The 19,481-nt window shown below is 46.8% G+C and overlaps 1 protein-coding gene across 1 annotated transcript in view; it reads left to right on the forward strand.

The window, feature by feature from the left end:
- Positions 1-19,481, forward strand: part of LOC125747540 (DNA (cytosine-5)-methyltransferase 3B-like) — a 36,554-nt gene that overhangs the window by 10,021 nt on the left and 7,052 nt on the right. Inside the window, exons 3-16 of the mRNA XM_049022884.1 lie at positions 7,021-7,171; positions 7,297-7,376; positions 8,678-8,800; positions 11,369-11,524; positions 12,547-12,705; positions 12,827-12,934; positions 14,075-14,204; positions 14,749-14,874; positions 14,993-15,037; positions 15,160-15,239; positions 15,584-15,696; positions 16,915-17,098; positions 17,355-17,439; positions 17,699-17,844. Coding sequence (XP_048878841.1) covers positions 7,021-7,171; positions 7,297-7,376; positions 8,678-8,800; positions 11,369-11,524; positions 12,547-12,705; positions 12,827-12,934; positions 14,075-14,204; positions 14,749-14,874; positions 14,993-15,037; positions 15,160-15,239; positions 15,584-15,696; positions 16,915-17,098; positions 17,355-17,439; positions 17,699-17,844 — 1,686 coding nt within the window. The remainder of the gene's footprint in view (positions 1-7,020; positions 7,172-7,296; positions 7,377-8,677; positions 8,801-11,368; positions 11,525-12,546; positions 12,706-12,826; positions 12,935-14,074; positions 14,205-14,748; positions 14,875-14,992; positions 15,038-15,159; positions 15,240-15,583; positions 15,697-16,914; positions 17,099-17,354; positions 17,440-17,698; positions 17,845-19,481) is intronic.

Here is a 19,481-nt window from a genome sequence, read left to right on the forward strand (position 1 = left end):
TACATGATCAATGTGATGTCATGTACTATCAATGTGATGTCCTATACTATCGGTATCACCCTACATTATCAATGTGACATTCTGTACTATCAACGCGACGTCCTGTACTATCAGTGTCATCCTATATGACCAAAGTGACATTCCGTATTATCAATACGACGCACTATACTATCAATCTTAAATCTTAGACATGGGAATGTGGATAATATTTAATGTTCTTTGCTGTTTAACTAGTTACCTCTCGCTGCCCCCTTTCCCTAAATTTGTGGATCCCTATCCTGTGTTACTATGAAGAGTAAGGGGTGTGTGGTATGTGCTGGCAGCCCTGTGCGGGGTGGACTCCTCAGGGACGCCCGTGTTCGCCCTCCCCAGTGCTTCCCACCATGCCAGTGACTTGCCCTTCCCTTTTCTTGGATACTAACCTAGCTTTAGCAGATGGTCCCAGGGTGTTGGCAAGAGTCCCCCTCCCCCACCCCCTCCAACGATCTAACGTCGGGTGGATGTGCTGGTCCTGCAGCATTCTGTGTAAGATCATAACAGATGTTTGCTTGATGACGCCACACTGCCTGGTCGATGAGCGTTGCATAATCAAAGACTGACAGAATCTATTCTTGTAAAAGTAATTTATAACCATTTAAAACCTGCTCCCCCTTAAGTACATGTGTTGGTGTATGATTTTGGAATGATATTTGTTTTACGTTACTTCTTCATAGATTTGGGTACAGATGAAAGCTTGGTGCCATTTTATTATAAGACTGTCCGTATAAAGAGTTTATGAATGGTTTATAATCTGGTTATTAATTAGGTTGTAACACTTTATAAATTATTAATAGACAATTTTTTAACATGTTATAACACAGTTTTACTAGATTTTCAGTTACTAGCATTTATAAGTGGCAAAAGGAAGCCTTCTTGTAAAGTGGTACTGAAATCCTGTTGGCAGTGTTGTGGCTGGGGGGAGTTCATGTCGTGTCTGCGCCGTCCTGCAGAGCTGCAAGTCTCAGTCTGTCTCAGTCTGTCTCAGTCTCTTCAGGGTCACTTATATTTAGCCTGATCAACAGGCCAAAGGCACCACCCCTTACAGCACCATGACCCTCCTTATGGAGTGCCTAAATATTAGTTGGTCATCGATGCGCTGCAGTGGGATGCAGTGTCCTGAAGGTGTCACTGCATGAGAGCCACTCTGGCATAAGTGAGAGCTGTCGCATCACACCCTATGACGGCCTGAATGGCTGCGATTGTAAATACCAGCATTTTGCACAATCGGAAGTTCACCCAGAAAGGTGTAACACCGCTGTAATTGCACACTGGACTCGTGATCAGATGGTGGCTCTAGTGTAAGCGTCCATTGAAGAGCTCATTGTCGGGACGTCCTGCCTCAGAAAGCAGCTGGTGCCTCTGTCTGAGGTCAGGTGCAGTTGGTGGGTTATGGCTTCATGGAATGTCACTATGATATTGATCGGCGGCTGCAGAAAGTGGGGCCACAGCCAGGCCCTGCTTTACAGCTGAATTCTTCCTGCATTTTCAGGCTCGAGGCAAAGGCCTTAGTGTGTGTGTGTGTGGGGGGAGGGTTCTAGCACAAAGGAAAGCTGAGTGAATGACCTCTGAGACTCCCTTCAGTCCTGGGACACACCCTCGTCATTGTGGCCTCACTAAAACCCTGCTGGGTCTGCAGTGCATTGTGGGAGAGAGCGATCTACACTTCCCGTGAGAGAACATTTACGCCAGGCGAGGGGCTACATACCGACACTGTGGCAGAGAGCAGCTGCCCGAGTAATCAGCCAGCAGAGAGTAATGCTCACACATACACACACACATACACGATAAGTTGTAATTATATCTTTGTGGGGACGCTCCATTTCTATGGGGAAAAACTCTAATCACAGCATGACGACCTTAACCCCCACCCAGCCCTAACCTTAACCATAAGTAACCAAACAAAGTACGGGACTATTGTAATTTTTAGTTTTTTGATTTCATTCACAAATTTGTGGGGACTCATTCACATATTACACACACTATACACACTACCCACACACTATATATACTACATATATTACACACTGTACACATTACACACACACACACACACACACACACACACACACACACACTGCACACGTGCTTTTGCTTGTCTGTGTATCCATGCAGGATGTCATTCACAGATGGATGCAGACATTTCTCCTAATGCTGGCTTTATGTGTATAGTTGAGTGTGCTGTGCCATTTCATGCCACATGTGTTTCTTTAAGCATAGCTGCTGGCAGCAGAGTCAGTGATTTTTATGAGGGTGGGGGCTGGCATCTTGTTTTTCAGGCTGTAAGCTGTTGAAGTTTTTCATTAATGGTTTATAAATGGTGGCCGATGACCTGGCTTTTGGTCAGGTTGCATTGAGTCATTGATCTGTGTGCTTCATTGCGGGGGGGCTGTGATAAACTTTACAGCCCCCCCATACATAAGCCGTGTGTCTCAGTGACTGGAAGCTCTAGTCGACAGTGAGGCCCACCAGTGAGATCCCTTCATTAGCTGTTAGTGTTTCTCTTTTCCCCCCCAGAAACCGTTTTCATCAGAAACTATTTTACTGACAACCTGTTCAGTTAGGGAGCATCTCTACACACATCATAACACTGTCGTATACACACCTATATACCTTGGAGTATATAGGTGGAAAAAAACTGTTTCTGGGTTTTATTAATCACCAACAGTTTGGAACACTAAACAGAAGAACACTAAAGTACATGTTAGATTATCTTGACTTCACATAAAATAACTACATAAACAAAATTCAAGAAAAAAATGCTTTACTGGATGACTAAAATGTTCCCACACTGCTGAATTAACTAAACTAAAAAATTAGCTTTGCAACATTAGTAATGTAATTGAGAGCTCAACAGGCTGCACCTCTGGCAGTGGGTTGGGGTTTAGGGAATGGGGGGTATTGCGGTTTCATGATTCACTCAGCCAGTACTACATCACAGATGAAGGTCCCATTCATCAGCCGGTACTACATCACACAAGAAGGTCCCATTCACTCAGCCGGTACTACATCACACAAGAAGGTCCCATTCATTCAGCTGGTACTACATCACAGAAGAAGGTCCCATTCACTCAGCTGGTACTACATCACACAAGAAGGTCCCATTCACTCAGCTGGTACTACATCACACAAGAAGGTCCCATTCACCCAGCTGGTACTACATCACACGAGAAGGTCCCATTCACTCAGCTGGTACTACATCACACAAGAAGGTCCCATTCACTCAGCTGGTACTACATCACACAAGAAGGTCCCATTCACTCAGCTGGTACTACATCACACAAGAAGGTCCCATTCACTCAGCTGGTACTACATCACACAAGAAGGTCCCATTCACTCAGCTGGTACTGCATCACATGAGAAGGTTCCATTCACTCAGCTGGTACTACATCACACAAGAAGGTCCCATTCACCCAGCTGGTACTACATCACAGAAGAAGGTCCCATTCACTCAGCTGGTACTACATCACACAAGAAGGTCCCATTCACTCAGCTGGTACTACATCACACAAGAAGGTCCCATTCACTCAGCTGGTACTACATCACACAAGAAGGTCCCATTCACTCAGCTGGTACTACATCACACAAGAAGGTCCCATTCACTCAGCTGGTACTACATCACACAAGAAGGTCCCATTCACTCAGCTGGTACTACATCACACAAGAAGGTCCCATTCACTCAGCTGGTACTACATCACAGAAGAAGGTCCCATTCACTCAGCTGGTACTGCATCACACGAGAAGGTTCCATTCACTCAGCTGGTACTACATCACACAAGAAGGTCCCATTCACTCAGCTGGTACTACATCACAGAAGAAGGTCCCATTCACTCAGCTGGTACTACATCACAGAAGAAGGTCCCATTCACTCAGCTGGTACTACATCACAGAAGAAGGTCCCATTCACTCAGTTGGTACTACATCACACAAGAAGGTCCCATTCACTCAGCTGGTACTACATCGCACAAGAAGGTCCCATTCACTCAGCTGGTACTACATCACACAAGAAGGTTCCATTCACTCAGTTGGTACTACATCACACGAGAAGGTCCCATTCATTCAGCTGGTACTACATCACAGAAGAAGGTCCCATTCACTCAGCAGGTACTACATCACACAAGAAGGTCCCGTTCACTCAGCTGGTACTGCATCACATGAGAAGGTTCCATTCACTCAGTTGGTACTACATCACACAAGAAGGTCCCATTCACTCAGCTGGTACTACATCACACGAGAAGGTCCCATTCACTCAGCTGGTACTGCATCACATGAGAAGATCCTGATCACTCAGTGTATCTTCCAGATTTTGCTATTGATAAAGAGTACATTTCTAAAGACAGCTGATTGATTCAGGATCAGTACATAAGACCCATCGCTTGAACTCATTGATCCTGAACTCTGCATAAAACATTGGCTCAAACAGTAGGATGTATCTGGCAGATACTGTTAAAAACAAACCAATGCTTCAAAAAATCTTGTAAAAGGTCTTTTTCATTGAGGGTTTGCCCATCATTTTGGTGATTGCCATTTGCACAATGCAGTTCTGCATACGGTTATGGCTCTGTAGCTTGTTATATGTTGGCCCTGGTCATCAGTTCTGACAAATTGTTTTAGCCAAGGAATCAGAAACTGCGGGATGTCCCTCAAGGAGCAAATGATCAGGAAAACGAAATAAGAAGAAAAACTGTTGGCATCGTTCCAGAAGTATACAATGCCTCAGCTGTCCTTAAGCATCGGAACTTGTCCGATTACAAGAATGGCATAATGGCTGAACAAGTGTTATTTGCACACAGTTTTGACTGGCTACTGTGTGGAGACCTTCCAAGATGGGGCATGGAGCCAAGCGTATTAGAGAGGTGGGGGTGTATGGGGGATGGAGCTAAGCATATAAATGAGGTGGGGGGTATATGAGGGATGGTGCTAAGTGTATAAGAGAGGTGGGCGTGTATGGGGATTGGAGCCAAGCGTATAAGAGAGGTGGGGGTGTATGGGGGATGGAGCCAAGTGTATAAGAGAGGTGGGGGTGTATGGGGGATGGAGCCAAGCCTATAAGAGAGGTGGGGGTGTATGGGGGATGGAGCTAAGCATATAACTGAGGTGGGGGTGTATGGAGGATGGAGCCAAGCGTATAAGTGAGGTGGGGGTGTATGGGGATTGGAGCCAAGCGTATAAGAGAGGTGGGTGTGTATGGGGGATGGAGCCAAGCGTATAAGAGAGGTGGGGGTGTATGGGGGATGGAGCCAAGCATATAAGTGAGGTGGGAGTGTATGGGGATTGGAGCCAAGCGTATAAGAGAGGTGGGGGTGTATGGGGGATGGAGCCAAGCGTATAAGAGAGGTGGGGGTGTATGGGGATTGGAGCCAAGCGTATAAGAGAGGTGGGGGTGTATGGGGGATGGAGCCAAGCGTATAAGAGAGGTGGGGGTGTATGGGGGATGGAGCCAAGCATATAAGAGAGGTGGGGGTGTATGGGGGATGGAGCCAAGCGTATAAGAGAGGTGGGGGTATATGGGGGATGGAGCCAAGCATATAAGAGAGGTGGGGGTGTATGGGGGATGGAGCTAAGTGTATAAGAGAGGTGGGGGTGTATGGGGGATGGAGCTAAGCATATAACTGAAGTGGGGGTGTATGGGGGATGGAGCCAAGCGTATAAGAGAGGTGGGGGTGTATGGGGGATGGAGCCAAGCATATAAGAGAGGTGGTGGTGTATGGGGGATGGAGCTAAGCATATAACTGAGGTGGGGGTGTATGGGGGATGGAGCTAAGCATATAACTGAGGTGGGGGGGTATATGGGGGATGGAGCTAAGCATATAAGAGAGGTGGGGGTGTATGGAGGATGGAGCTAAGTGTATAAGAGAGGTGGGGGTGTATGGGGGATGGAGCTAAGCATATAACTGAGGTGGGGGTGTATGGGGGATGGAGCCAAGCGTATTAGAGAGGTGGGGGTGTATGGGGGATGGAGCTAAGCATATAACTGAGGTGGGGGGTATATGGGGGATGGTGCTAAGTGTATAAGAGAGGTGGGGGTGTATGGGGATTGGAGCCAAGCGTATAAGAGAGGTGGGGGTGTATGGGGGATGGAGCTAAGCATATAACTGAGGTGGGGGGTATATGGGGGATGGAGCTAAGCGTATAAGAGAGGTGGGGGTGTATGGTTATGACTTATGTACAAGCACTACTAGGCTGAGCTTACAGTGAGTAAACAGTAACAAGTGAGAAACAATACTGGAGCAAGAGAACACATTGTTAGAACCTAACATCATAAAATCTATTCAAGTCTCTTCTAGTCACTGGATGTTGGTAGCTCGTTCCACCACCTAGGAAACACACAAGGAACGCTTGGAGACAGACTAATTGCCACATGCTGGAGGGATCTGGCCTACTGACTGAAGAGGGTGAGGTGCTGTTCCATTAAGAGCTCAGAAAGCAATTAGTGAGGACTCAACATTGATGCGAGCTCCTCTATGGAGCCAATGTAGAGGGACAGGGAGAATGGCTGGTAGAATGTCAGAGGTGCTGTTGCATTTTGAATCATCTGCATCCTGCAGCCAATCTGGGAGCCCCATCAGTAAAAGAAGTGACAACAAACAGTGACAGTAGTCTAGTTGTGAGATGACAAGTGCCTGGACAAAGAGCATATAATGTCTGATCTTCCATAATGTTATACAAAGAGCAATCTGCAGGATAAGATAGGAGATAAGTTGCATAGGAAAGCTGGCCATCTAGTGCGCAAGCAGGGCTGTGAGAGACTAAGCCATGCCTGATTAACGGAGCACTGGGGTGGGGGGGTAATTGTGCCCCTCAGCTGCTGCAGGGCTACTTGGCTTAATTTCAGTAAAGCTGGAGTATTTAACTACAGAATCCAGTGCATGAATAGGCATGTATTCACTTGCAAATGTGCCCACGTGTTACTGTGTGTGCATCTGCTGGGATAATTAGACTAATGAAGCCCCCCCAATGGCTACCCGCTTTCCCGTCACCCAGGCAGCGGTGCGCAGTGACTCAACACTGGAAGCGGACGGTCGCTCGGAAGGTGAGGGAGGCCTGGAGCTGAGCAAAGGGAACAGCCCCCTGACGGCCGCGGAGCCACCGTCACCCCTGAGCCCCGAGCAGGACGGGGACGCTGCCTCCCCCGGTGAGCCCCCCCCCCCCCCCCCCCCCCACCCACCTGCAGATATACACTCAATGCAGACAGTAAGTGACAGTGGTCTCCTGTTTGTTTCCCCCCCACCGTCTCCCGGTCTTTTGTCAACCTCTCAGAGGTGATGATGGACAAAGTCTCCAGCTGCCCGAAGAGGAGCAGGCAAAGCTCAGGGGGGGCACATTCCCCCCCCAAGCAGGTACACACCAGCTAAGAACCCAACTCCGCAAGACATTCCAGGCTGCGGCCTGGTCCCTACTGCCCCGGGCCGTCTGCTCTCCTGGGACCAGCTGTATGCCTCTTCCTGTGTGCTGTATGTGTAACTCTTCCTGTATCACAGAACACTTAGGCTAGCGGTCTTAACTTTTATCTGCAGTGATAAAGGCAGGCAGCACATTTTTCTTCCTGAGGCACTTCCTAGATGCCTTTTGGGGTCTGACACTCTGCCTCTCTGCTCATTAGCCGGGCAAGGTGTTCTTGCGGGCGCTGTTCCAATGCGCTGCTGGGCGGCGCGTGTGATTCCCCGAAGCTGAATACGGAGCCACCCTGCACGCCCTTACCGGTGATGCCATGACAGCGGTGGGAAGATGATAGACAGGGCTGGCAGCGATGCTGCAAATCAGTGGCAGAAATTGGACCCTTTCCTAGACAAACTAATACCTGGCACCCATCTCTGCCCATAAGGACTCCAAACCACAGCACTGATGTGTTTTTGTGGCTGTCAAAGTAGCAGCCTAAAACTAGCTTTAACCGTTCAGTGGCAGCAGTGAGTTCATCATTTGTCCTTCAAGAAAAACACTTTCATTATTTACACGTCACTCGAAGGCAGCTTTGCGATGCTTCATTTTTCCTCCATGTATCATATCAAATGGAAGGGTCTTAATTTTAATACAGAAGCACATTAGGCGTCACTCTGAAGAAAGCCCACCATCCACAGGGTGTTAGGAACGCCGAGCGGGAGAGCAGGAGCAGGGACACGAAGAGCAGGGTAAACGGGGTTTTATTTCGGGGAAACACCAAACGCTGGATAAAACGTATACAAACGTCACTGACCGGACAGGGGTAAGACTGACTTGGAAGCACTAAATACCAGACTACATTAACAAGAACGAGACAAAGCTGAGAACAGCGGGATTCCACATGAGGTAAATGAGGGGGTGTGGCACACTGGAGGATCAGACAAGACACAGGGATCTCCTGCTTTGAAGAGAGAGCTTGATGCAAAGAAGGTTTCTCCTATTTTCTGTTCAGAACACATTCAGTTAGTCTTCTCTTAGCTTCACAGTATATTTTCTGTGAAACCCCAGATTTTGTCACAACAGAAGTACAATGACTAACTTAAAGTCCCTACTTTCTAGTGTTGTTTTTTGGCTTGAATAGTTGATTTGACTCTATTTAGAGTTGTGTGATTGAGCTAGAGCTTTTCTGTTGACTGGATGATGCTTTCGAGGTGGCTGACATACTGAATCAAACTGTATGTCTGCCTGATCTGGTCTGCAGGAAGGCCGGGTTAGCCTGAGACAGAGGCCGTCACCGAGGACCATATTTCAGGCGGGTTTCACTTCGTACAGCAGGCAGGACAGCAGTGGAGGGACCAAGCAGAGGCAGAGCTGCCATCCAGTGGTAAGAGACAAGCAGCTGGCCCATGCCGGCATGATTTAAGGATTCTATACGGGCTGACGCATGGCGACAGGATGCACAGCCAGCAATTTGTGTTTCCCACTGCAGACTCGGCAAACTGAGAGTCCAGCTTGAGGGCCCCATTTCCACCATTTACCTCGTTTGACATTTACCACATAATATCTGTTAAGGTGGCCATATACAGACGCTCCTCTACTTACAAACGAGATACAGATGAACGGCCGTTCATAACTTGAAATGCGCGTAAGTCGTAATTCAACATCATTTTAAGGGTACTCAAATCTACTTGCTTAAGTAAGTATGGGTCATGCCCTGCTCACGCTGATCCTCCTGTGTGCCACGCCCCCCTCGCTACCTCATGTGGAATCCCCATGTCATCAGCTGTTTCTAGTTGTGTTAATTAGTCTTCTGTATTTAAGTAAAGTGTGAGGATTTCTTTCCCGAGTCCCATCATTCTGTCATGCGTTTTCGCGGGGAAGCAGCACAGGAACATGAAATCAACATCAAGACGTTAATGACCAGACTGGGGAAACATACTCTAACATGGACTTAAACACACAAGACTAATTAACACAACTAAAAACAGCTGATGACACGGGGATTCCACACTAAGTTGCATGGGGGGCGTGGCCAACAGGAGGACGGACGACCGGGGCATGACAGTATGATATAAAGTCAATACATGTTTTCTTATCCTAACACACATTACTAATGATACATAAAACAAACATGCATAATGGATGCGCAGAATATTTCGCAATAAAAACGAAGTAAACTTTGATCTCAAGAGGGCATGTCTTACAAAGTACAAAGAACTGGAATGCTGGGAGTTCGCACGCTACTCTGCGGCGCGGTGGGAGTAGCGGCCAGAAGTCGTACTAGGCGGAATCGGCGCGCAGAACAAACTTTGATGTTGCGAACAGGAAACGGGAGCCTAACGAACGCAATATGGACTTAAAGTCCTCTTCGTTCGTATGTTTGAAAGTTAGTAAGATGAAGGTTCAGAAGTAGAGGAGCGTCTGTACTTCAAATGCCGTCCGGACAAAGGGAAATTGAACACATGGGTAGTACCCCTGTCACATACTTAAAACAAAGCTGCCACCTTCATTGTTCTGTCACACCACAACTCTAGAGGGCAGAGAATGTTTGCAATGCATACAGTGGGCAAAGAAATGTATTGTGGCAAGTGCGTGACTCTTTTTAATAAAGGAAAAAGCTCTTTTAAAATACTCTCTTTATAACAGTCACTATTGGTTTAATACTAGTATCAGCACAGACAGGGAAGACAACAATTTACATGACACCCATGGTTTACACACTAATGAAAACTTTACACAGTTTTGACGTTTTCTATTTACAACATAAATACCCAAATACACATATTAATTTACACTATTTACAGGTATGGGCGGTGCAGTGCAGAGTATGCTGCATAATTAGTCCTGCTGACCAACCCCGCGGCATCACATTCATGTCAGCCAATCGTGGACAGTGGGTGGGATTAGAACAAATCCTGGCACTGTGTAGGATTACAAATTTATAAAATGTTAAATCTAGCTTCCAACGTAATAGTATGCAAACTGAACAAGCTATGTACATTGGGTTTTACCTTTTAAGGTAAAATTGGTGACATTCTAAGAAGATCAAGTCTTGTACCCCAGGTGTCAGGGACATTAACCTTTTGTCTTTATGTACTTCCTGACCACTGGGTAGGGTCCCAAAGTCAATGGGAATGCTAATCTCAAGGCCAGGCTGTGCCTTTGTCTCTATGAGAATGTAAAGGTTTGGGTGATACTGTCAGGCTGATTAGATTAGCACCTATGCATTTGAAAGCCACTGTTATGCTGAGGAGATCAGGGCTGGGGAACTTCCGTTAGCAGGCTGACTCCTGTACTAGACTATGCTTTGTTTAGGTGGTCTCCACCTCTTTGTATCCCCCCCTCTTGTAAAGTATAAACTCTCCAGAGCTGAGTTTTTTAGTCAGACTTGGATGACTACAGCGACGCTCGGCGAGTTCTCAATAAAGAGTAACTTCTGCTTGAATGATATCCCAACGTCTCCTGGTCTCTGAAAAAGTTCCCAACAGCTGCTTTGAAATGGTGATCACTGTGGAGATTATGGCTCATATGACGTCATGTTACTACGATGACATTGATTCTGTTGATTTTTAAAATTTTTTTAAGCATACGCCCACCTTTAATTTCGGTCAACCAATGTAGACCTACAGAATGTCACGGGAAGGTCAGATTATGGACAAAAGGCTCATCTGCAATTTGCATTCCACGGAAAGCAAGGTTCCAGTTCCATATCTGCGGGAATTGATATGATCTGTGTTAATAAAACCAGCTACACAATGAGTTAAATGTCCCTGATACTTTTCTCCCTGTTTTTGCTAAATAAAAAAAGGGATTTAAAATGTGATCCTTCCAGATGTTTGGCTTCAGTGGCAGTGAGAATGGGATCCATGAAATGCTGGACAGGTGGGAGGGGGTTACCCTTTGGGAGACCCGCACCACAGTCACAGGCTGTAACTAATCCACGTTCCCCCAGACCAACGCCTGTTCTCCGTCCATTGATGCACCCAAGAGCGCCGCCCTAGAGGTGACAGAGCAAGACTCCAGTCAGAACACGGCCTGCCCTTCCCCATCGCCCTCCTCCTCTACCTCTTCTTCTGCTGTGGATGTGGCAAGTCAGCCTGAGTACAAGGTGGGTTGGGGGGACAGCCTCGCTGGGGGCTGTCACACTTATTTTGTAATATTCATTTAATTTCTAAGAAACACTGATATGATTTCTGCAAAAGTCTATATCTTTATGATCTTTTTACACTCGTGAACAAATCTGCACCCTCTGTTAACACTAGACCAATCAAAATAAGCTATACATATTTCCTTCTGACTTATTACATTTAATATATTTCTATATGTGTTAACTTATTTTTATTTAGTTACCCTCCTGCCTTGTTTATTTCACAGTCTGGAGTAGCAGCAATTTCCTTTCACCGCTAGCGTACCACCATATTCATGTGTGTGACAAATAAAAGCCTTGGATGTAGAATCTATCATCTATGCCATTGAACTAACAAAATCTCAGATAACATATTATTTGTATTCCGAAACTCCTGTTTATTATATTTAGCAAGCTTCATAACATTGCCTTTCTAGAACAGAAATATTCTAACCTTGGCCCATGATTGTAATTGTCACGTCTGGACCAGGGAAGCAGGAGCAGGTAGAGGAGGAAATGTGGAACGAGGGATTTATTGTAGAAAACGACGAGGCAAAACGGACGTCAGACTTCAATGACCAGATTGGGGAAACAAACTTAACACAGACTTAAATACATTGAACTAATGATAGGAAAAAGAAACGTCTGGTAACATGGGGATTCCACATGGGGCAGATGAGGGGGCGTGGTGCAAGGGAGGATCGGACGAGTGGGGCATGACAGTAATGGTGGAGCTAGGTTTTTACTAGTTTTGAGTAAAAAAATCCAGATCCATACCTTTCAGCACTTACACAACCAAATTAGCATAGCAATCATGAGCACTAGAATTCTAAGAGATTCTCACATTGTTATGTGTTTGAATGGCAGCCTACCTCTACCTTTGATTATCTGGATTAGATTGGCAGCTTGTGACTGGGTGGTTGAGTTGGAGCTGACTGGCAGCCGCTAGCTGAGCCTGGAAGGATATTGAACGCCTCCCCCCACACTCACTCTCTCTGTTGCAGGACAGTAAAGGCTTCGCCGTGGGCGAGCTCGTCTGGGGGAAGATACGTGGCTTCTCCTGGTGGCCCGGCATGGTGGTGACATGGCGCTCCACCGGCCGACGGCAGGCCACCCATGGCATGCGCTGGCTGCAGTGGTTTGGGGACGGCAAGTTCTCTGAGGTGAGGGTTCACGGGGAAGGGGAGCATAGGGCAAAGGTCAATTGGGGTCATGTCCCCACACAGCCATGCTGACCCGGAGACGTGCCCACTCATTACCCTCTCACCCGCTGCATCTTTCCAGGTTTCGGCAGACAAGCTGGACTCCATCGCGGCCTTTCCCAAGTACTTCAGCCAGGCCTCCTATGCCAAGCTAGCCTCCTACCGAAGGGCGGTGTTTCAGGCACTGGAGGTAGGGGGCAACATAATGGCTAGACAGGAAGACAGACAGACCAGAACCCAGAGCCCTGACCCCAGTGAGAGTGTCAGTGACTCTTAAGTTCGATCTAAAATGTTAATCAGTAACTTTGATTGCCGTGTCTATAAACACATAACCACGCTGCTGACTGTTATCGCATTTTCTGTAGTTTTAAACACATAACCACGCTTCTGACTGTTATCACATTTTCTGTAGTTTTAAACACATAACCACACTGCTGACTGTTATCGCATTTTCTGTAGTTTTAAACACATAACCACACTGCTGACTGTTATCGCATTTTCTGTAGTTTTAAACACATAACCACGCTGCTGACTGTTATCGCATTTTCTGTAGTTTTAAACACATAACCACACTGCTGACTGTTATCGCATTTTCTGTAGTTTTAAACACATAACCACGCTGCTGACTGTTATCGCATTTTCTGTAGTTTTAAACGCTTTGCCTCATTGCTGACTTTATTGAAGCTGCCTCTTCACCGCATCCTTTGCTTTTTTCCACCTGGGATGGCCAGCGTTGACGTTCCCATACTCCCAGTTCATACTGGGAGCTGGCTTCGTGCTGCTCCAGCACCCAATATACTGTTGCACTTCAGACAGCTCTAAGTGCTGGGATATCCCTGCCGTCTCTGGTTTTGTGTTTCCTGGATCCCATTAATGATGAATTAATGAACAGGATAAAACAGGTCTGTCTGCTGCCTGCTAGATTAAAATATTCTTGTTTCTCTCTGTTGTGAATTCAGGCCACACATTCTCAGTCTGTTTGCCTGTCAACCCATTGATCTGTCTGTCTATATTCCTGTCTGCCTATCAGTCCATTGGTTGTGTCACTGTCTTCCTGTCAGTTCATTGGTATGTTGGTCTATCTGCTTGTCAGCCCATTGGTCGGTCTGTCTGTCTATCTGTCTTGTCTTTTTTTCAGCCCATTGGTTTGTCTGCTTGTCATCCTATTGGACAGGCTGTGTTTTTGTCTACCTATCAACCCATTGGTCTGTGTATGTGTGTGTGTCTTCCTGCTTGCCTGTCAGCCCATTGGTTGGTTGGCCTCCGTCTCTCTCTGTGCTATACCCAGTGCTTATCCACGGGCTCTCACATTCTGCCCACTCTCTTGCAGGTGGCAGGTACCCGTGCAGGCAGGATTTTCCCTCAAGGTGAGGATCCGGTGAAGCCCATGCTAGAATGGGCCAATGGGGGCTTCCAACCTGAGGGTCTTGAAGGACTCAGGCCCACTTCTGCAAGCCCAGGTGAGACCGCCACCCCCTCTCCACTCGGGGCCAGACCTACCTTTTCAGGTGCCTTTGGCAGGCCCATAGCCAGAAATACATTTGGGGGGGGGGGTAAAATTCACTGTTTTGGGTGGGGGGGAACAGCTTCAGTACATTTCATCAATCAGGCACTTTGTCTGGGTCCACTTGGGCCTGTCGGGTTCCAAGCAGCTGCCGTGTTTGCCTGTACCTGGATTCTGCCCTGTCCCCACCAGTGCCTCTCTCTTCTGTTGCCCAGACATGGTGTTTTTGGGTCTGTGGATGTAAGATCCACCCCTAAAAATGGTTGTAACATGAAAGTTCTTGTACCATGAATCATCAGGCGTTTGCAGTACGAAAATGAAAACGTTCCACTTTAGATGTGTTCTTCAACCCATACAAGTCAGTCAGCACCACCATAGGCAGATTCCTGGCTGCTAGACAGTGGTGTGATATATGGAGGGATGTTTCTTTTGCATGTGCTGGCTGCGTCTGATACTAGCAGTCACATGTTACACACGTCTAACCATTGTCTGTTTGTCAGCAGACAGCAGTTCCCTGGGCCTCCAGGTTCTGGATGCCAGGCCCTCTGAGTACATTCCTCCCAGCAAGAAGCAGAAGCTCAGTCCAGGCAAAGCCAAACTTGGGGGTGAAGAGTCATACAGTCGAGGTCAGAGGTCACTCTGAAGCCCTGAGGATCATCAGATGACTGGGCTGGCATGCATGATAATAGACTTTATAAGCACTTTAGAATTCTGTATGTATCATTCATCAATCTTTCATTTCAGAACAAATGGTCCTCGAAGTTCTGAAGAATAACAGATGTATAGAAGGTGATGTTTGTATAACATTTTATTTCTCTTTGTGCTGTTTGTTGTGTTATAGTCTTCTGGTTATTTATTCAGCGTTTTCTGTAATTATATACTAAATGTGAATATATGTTTTTCTTTGCTAGAGTTTTGTCTGTCCTGTGGAAAAATGAGAGTGGTGACTTTTCACCCGCTTTTTGAAGGAGGTCTGTGCCAGTCATGCAAGGTGAGTGGAGAGCATCCCAGCGCTGGCATCTGTTGCCATCGTCACGACATCAATCTTGTTCATTTTCACGCTCAAAAGGAATATGTCTCTGCATGGTAGCACCTGCAGTGACACAGTACACAGATGAGTTCCTCTCACCACATATCTTTCGCCTGTGCGTGTTTATGTGTCTGTCTGTCTGTGAATGTGTTTGCCTGTATATGTGTATCTGTTTTGAATATATATGTGTTTGTGTGTGTATCACTGTGTGCATGTGTGTGTATCACTGTGTGCATGTGTCTGCCTGCGTATGTGTGTATCCTTGTGTCTGTGTGTGTGTGTGCATGCTCGTGTTCACATGGCAGGACGTGTACCTGGAGGTCTTCTACATGTACGATGACGATGGATACCAGTCCTATTGCACGGTGTGCTGTGGTGGCCGGGAAGTGCTGCTGTGTGGAAACACCAACTGCTGCAGGTGGGTGGCACAGGCTGGCCCGAATCTCATTGTTCATTCTGATGGCATGCTCTGATTTAGTTCTAGTCTTAGTGTTTCGACGAAAAAGCAATTAAGTTTTAGTCATCTGATTTTTTTATTTAACAGGTCATTTCGATGACTAAATCTGTTTTATATTTAGTCAAATCTAAAGTACATATAGTAAATGAAAATAACAAATAGTCACAGTCTAATTAGTGGTGTCAGTAAATTAAATAAAATTATCCAGTTAATCCCAATAATAGGCTGCGATTAATCATAAAGTTTAAAATGGTTGTTGGCCATTTGCTTGTATTTTTTGGAAAATGAAACTAATACATGACGTGAATTTTGTGTAGGCATACTGCTAGACGTTTATTGTCTTCCAGAACATTACTGCATCAACGACCAGACAATCAGTGCAGGAAAAGGAGTCAGCAGTAATTTTGTAATGACTAAAGGCTTTAAAGTATAAACCACGTCCTGCCTCTAACCTTTGCTTCTGTTCAGAGTGTTAGGAATTTTTGAACTTTTGAAAATAGGACATCACTAATATAATGTCAGCAAGAGCACTGAGACATTTAAAGTAAAAAGTAAACTAAAGTGCTAAAGTAAACTGATAATTTGGGTGACTGCTTATTGCTAGTTTACCAACCTGTCTTTATGTTATTGAAATGTCAAATGAAATGTTCTACAGATTGCTGTCCTTTTTACTTCATCTGCTTAAAAATGTTGGTAACCAAAGTTTGTAATTTTTTGGCATCTTCATGCTGAACGGTGTTCGGCAACATATTGCTTTTGCCACGTCGTGTGTGTGTGTGTGTGTGTGTGTGTGTGTGTGTGTTTTGGCTTCTGTGGTTTATGGGCATATGCAGCTTATTAACAGCAGATTATATAACAAAATGAACTTTGCAAAGTGGTTAACATGATATCAAACATGAATACACAAGTTTTGTGAGAAGTATAATACCGTAAGAAGGCGCAATGAAAAAAATAAACATGCATTTTAAAATGCAGTGACATAGCGGCTGCAGAGAGCGATTTCCCTCATGCATTGAACTTGCAGCTTATGATTTTGGGAAGGGCTTCTAACAGGGCTGCCGCAGGAGGGCACTGGCCTACTCGGGTTGGAGCCCTTTTGTGCCCGATTACCTGCCGGCCTGCAGCAGTGGCCCCCATCCTCTGTCCTCTTCTTGACCCCAGTCACTGTACTCCCCGCAGGTGCTTCTGCGTCGACTGCCTGGATATCCTGGTGGGTGCCGGGACGTCGGATCAGGCCCGTGCCCTCGATCCCTGGCACTGCTATGTGTGCCAGCCTGCGCAAGCCATTGGCGTGCTCCACTGCCGGCCTGACTGGAGCACCCGGCTGCAGGACTTCTTCGCCAGCGACTATGGACAGGAGTTTGTGAGTTTCAGCCCCCAGGCTGCCCAGTAAATCACACCCGACCTCACAGGGACATGCTGAATGTGTGTGTTGCCATAGAAACATTGAGGATTTCCTTTTATGGGCAGTTAATTATTTACAGCGAATAGGAAGCTGGTGAGTATGTGTGCGTGTGTGTCACTGTGTGGTTTACTTATGGGGGGTGTCCCTTTATGGTTTACTGATGGGGAGCGGCGTGTCCATGTGCAGTTCACTGATGGGTGGGTTGACCCTGCAGGAGGCCCCCATGACGTACCTGGCAGTCCCGGCTGAGAAGAGGAGGCCCATCCGTGTTCTGTCCTTGTTTGATGGTATCGCCACCGGTGAGGAGCTTATGTGTCAGATGCAGTGTATGCAGTTGACAGTATTTACAGTGTGTACCTTATACATGCACTCTGGTGGTCAGGGTAACTCTGTGTACTGTGTTAAGGTCTGGTTTTCCTAATAATATTTATTTTTAGTGCAGCTAATGTAGGAGAGGGACAAGTGAACATGTTTTTAGGAAGAATCGTAACATGTTTTGCTCATTGTGGGGGTAGACCAGGTGCAGGGTTGTGTGTGAGTTCGGATGTGATGTGGCAGGGTACCTGGTGCTGAAGGACTTGGGCTTCAAGGTGGACCAATACATCGCCTCGGAGATCTGTGAGGACTCCATTTCCGTGGGGGCTGTCCGACATGAAGGGAAGATCCAGTATGTGCACGATGTGAGGAACATCACCAGGAAGGATGTGAGTATGTCTGTATCGGTGTGTGGACATGTCAGTATCAGTGTGTGGGTATGCCTGTTAGTGTGTGTGTATATGTCTGTCTCAGCTTGTGAGGATGATTGTTAGGTCTGTCACTCTCATGACTACATTTGTTGACTGTACTGGTCTGCGTTGCCGAACCCACCACATGACGAAACTCATTAGGATCCCAGCTGGTGACCCCTCAGGGAGACACATTGTCTAAACCCACACACTGAAAATGGCCATCCATCTGCCGCAGCCAGGTGTTACATGGGTGTCCCCTCGGTCTGTGAACCGGATCACCCTCAGGGAAACGCACCACATGGCCGTAGTGCCGTAACTGACGTTCCCTCACAATACAGGTAATGTGCCTCATTCAGGACTCCTCTGGCAACTGCTCTTTCAACAGAAGTCACACGAATGGTAACCAAGGATTCTCCAAAGAGACGCAGTGCCGAAGGAGTTCAGTCTTCCTCTCAGCTCACTGGGTAGCGTCCATGTCTCACTGCCATACAGCAAGACAGGGAGCACCAGGACTCTAAAGACTTGGACCTTCATCCTCTTGCAAAGATATCGGGGGCACCACACACTCCTTTCTAGTGACCTCATGACCCCCCATCGTATTTCAATCCGTCTGTTGACTTCATAGGAATAGTCACCAGAGACATGAATGTCGCTGCCAAGGTAAGTGAATCTCTCAACATTTAACTCAACACTCAACACTACTGATGGCTGTGCCTAAGATTTCATTAAATGTCTGGATCTTGGTCTTTGTCCAAGACACTCACAATCCCAGACACTCAAACTCCTCGCTCAGTCTCTCAAGAGCCCCGATCAGAGCCTCCATTGACTCCGCTAAGATCGCAGCATCATCGCCAAAGTCAAGATCTGTAAATCTGTCTTCGCCAACAGATCCCACACAAATGCTGGACCCCATAACATTGACCAACACCCAGTCTATACAAACATTGAACAGAGTAGGAGCAATAACACACCCTTGGCAAACCCCAGAATCAACTGGGAAGAACAGGGAAGTTCTCCCTTCACTCTGCACAGCACTCACAGTACCAGTTTATAGGTCGGCCATGACGTCCAGCGACTTCGGGGGGATTCCACGGAGTCTCAGAATGTCCCACAGGGCAACTCAATCAACTGAGTCAAACGCTTTACGAAAGTCAACAAAGGCTGCAAAGAACCTCTGCCAATATTTGCGCTTGCGCTCAATCAGAACTCCCAGTGCCAGGATGTGATCCATAGTAGACTTATTTGGTGTAAAACCAGACTGCTCCGGTCGCTGATAGGCGAGTAAGTGATCACACATCCTGTTAAGGATGACCCTAGCAAAGACCTTACCAGGCACTGAGAGCAGTGTTATCCCCCTGTAGTTGTCGCAATCCAGGGGATCACTCTTCCATTTCCAGACTGGGATTACAAGTCCCATTTTCCAGTCAGTTGTGATGATGCCTGACTCCCAAATGGAAGCAAAGATTGCCTGCAATGCTAGGAGGACAGCCTTACCACCAGCCTGGAGAAGTTGACCCCGGATACCATAGATCCCTGCGGCCTTCCCAGCTCCCAGCTGATTCCCCACCCCTGCAGTCTCAGTGAGATTGGGTAGTTCATAGTTGATTGGAGGA

This window comes from Brienomyrus brachyistius, chromosome 8 (assembly GCF_023856365.1).
Source record: "Brienomyrus brachyistius isolate T26 chromosome 8, BBRACH_0.4, whole genome shotgun sequence".
In the NCBI taxonomy this organism is placed as follows: Eukaryota; Metazoa; Chordata; class Actinopteri; order Osteoglossiformes; family Mormyridae; genus Brienomyrus; species Brienomyrus brachyistius.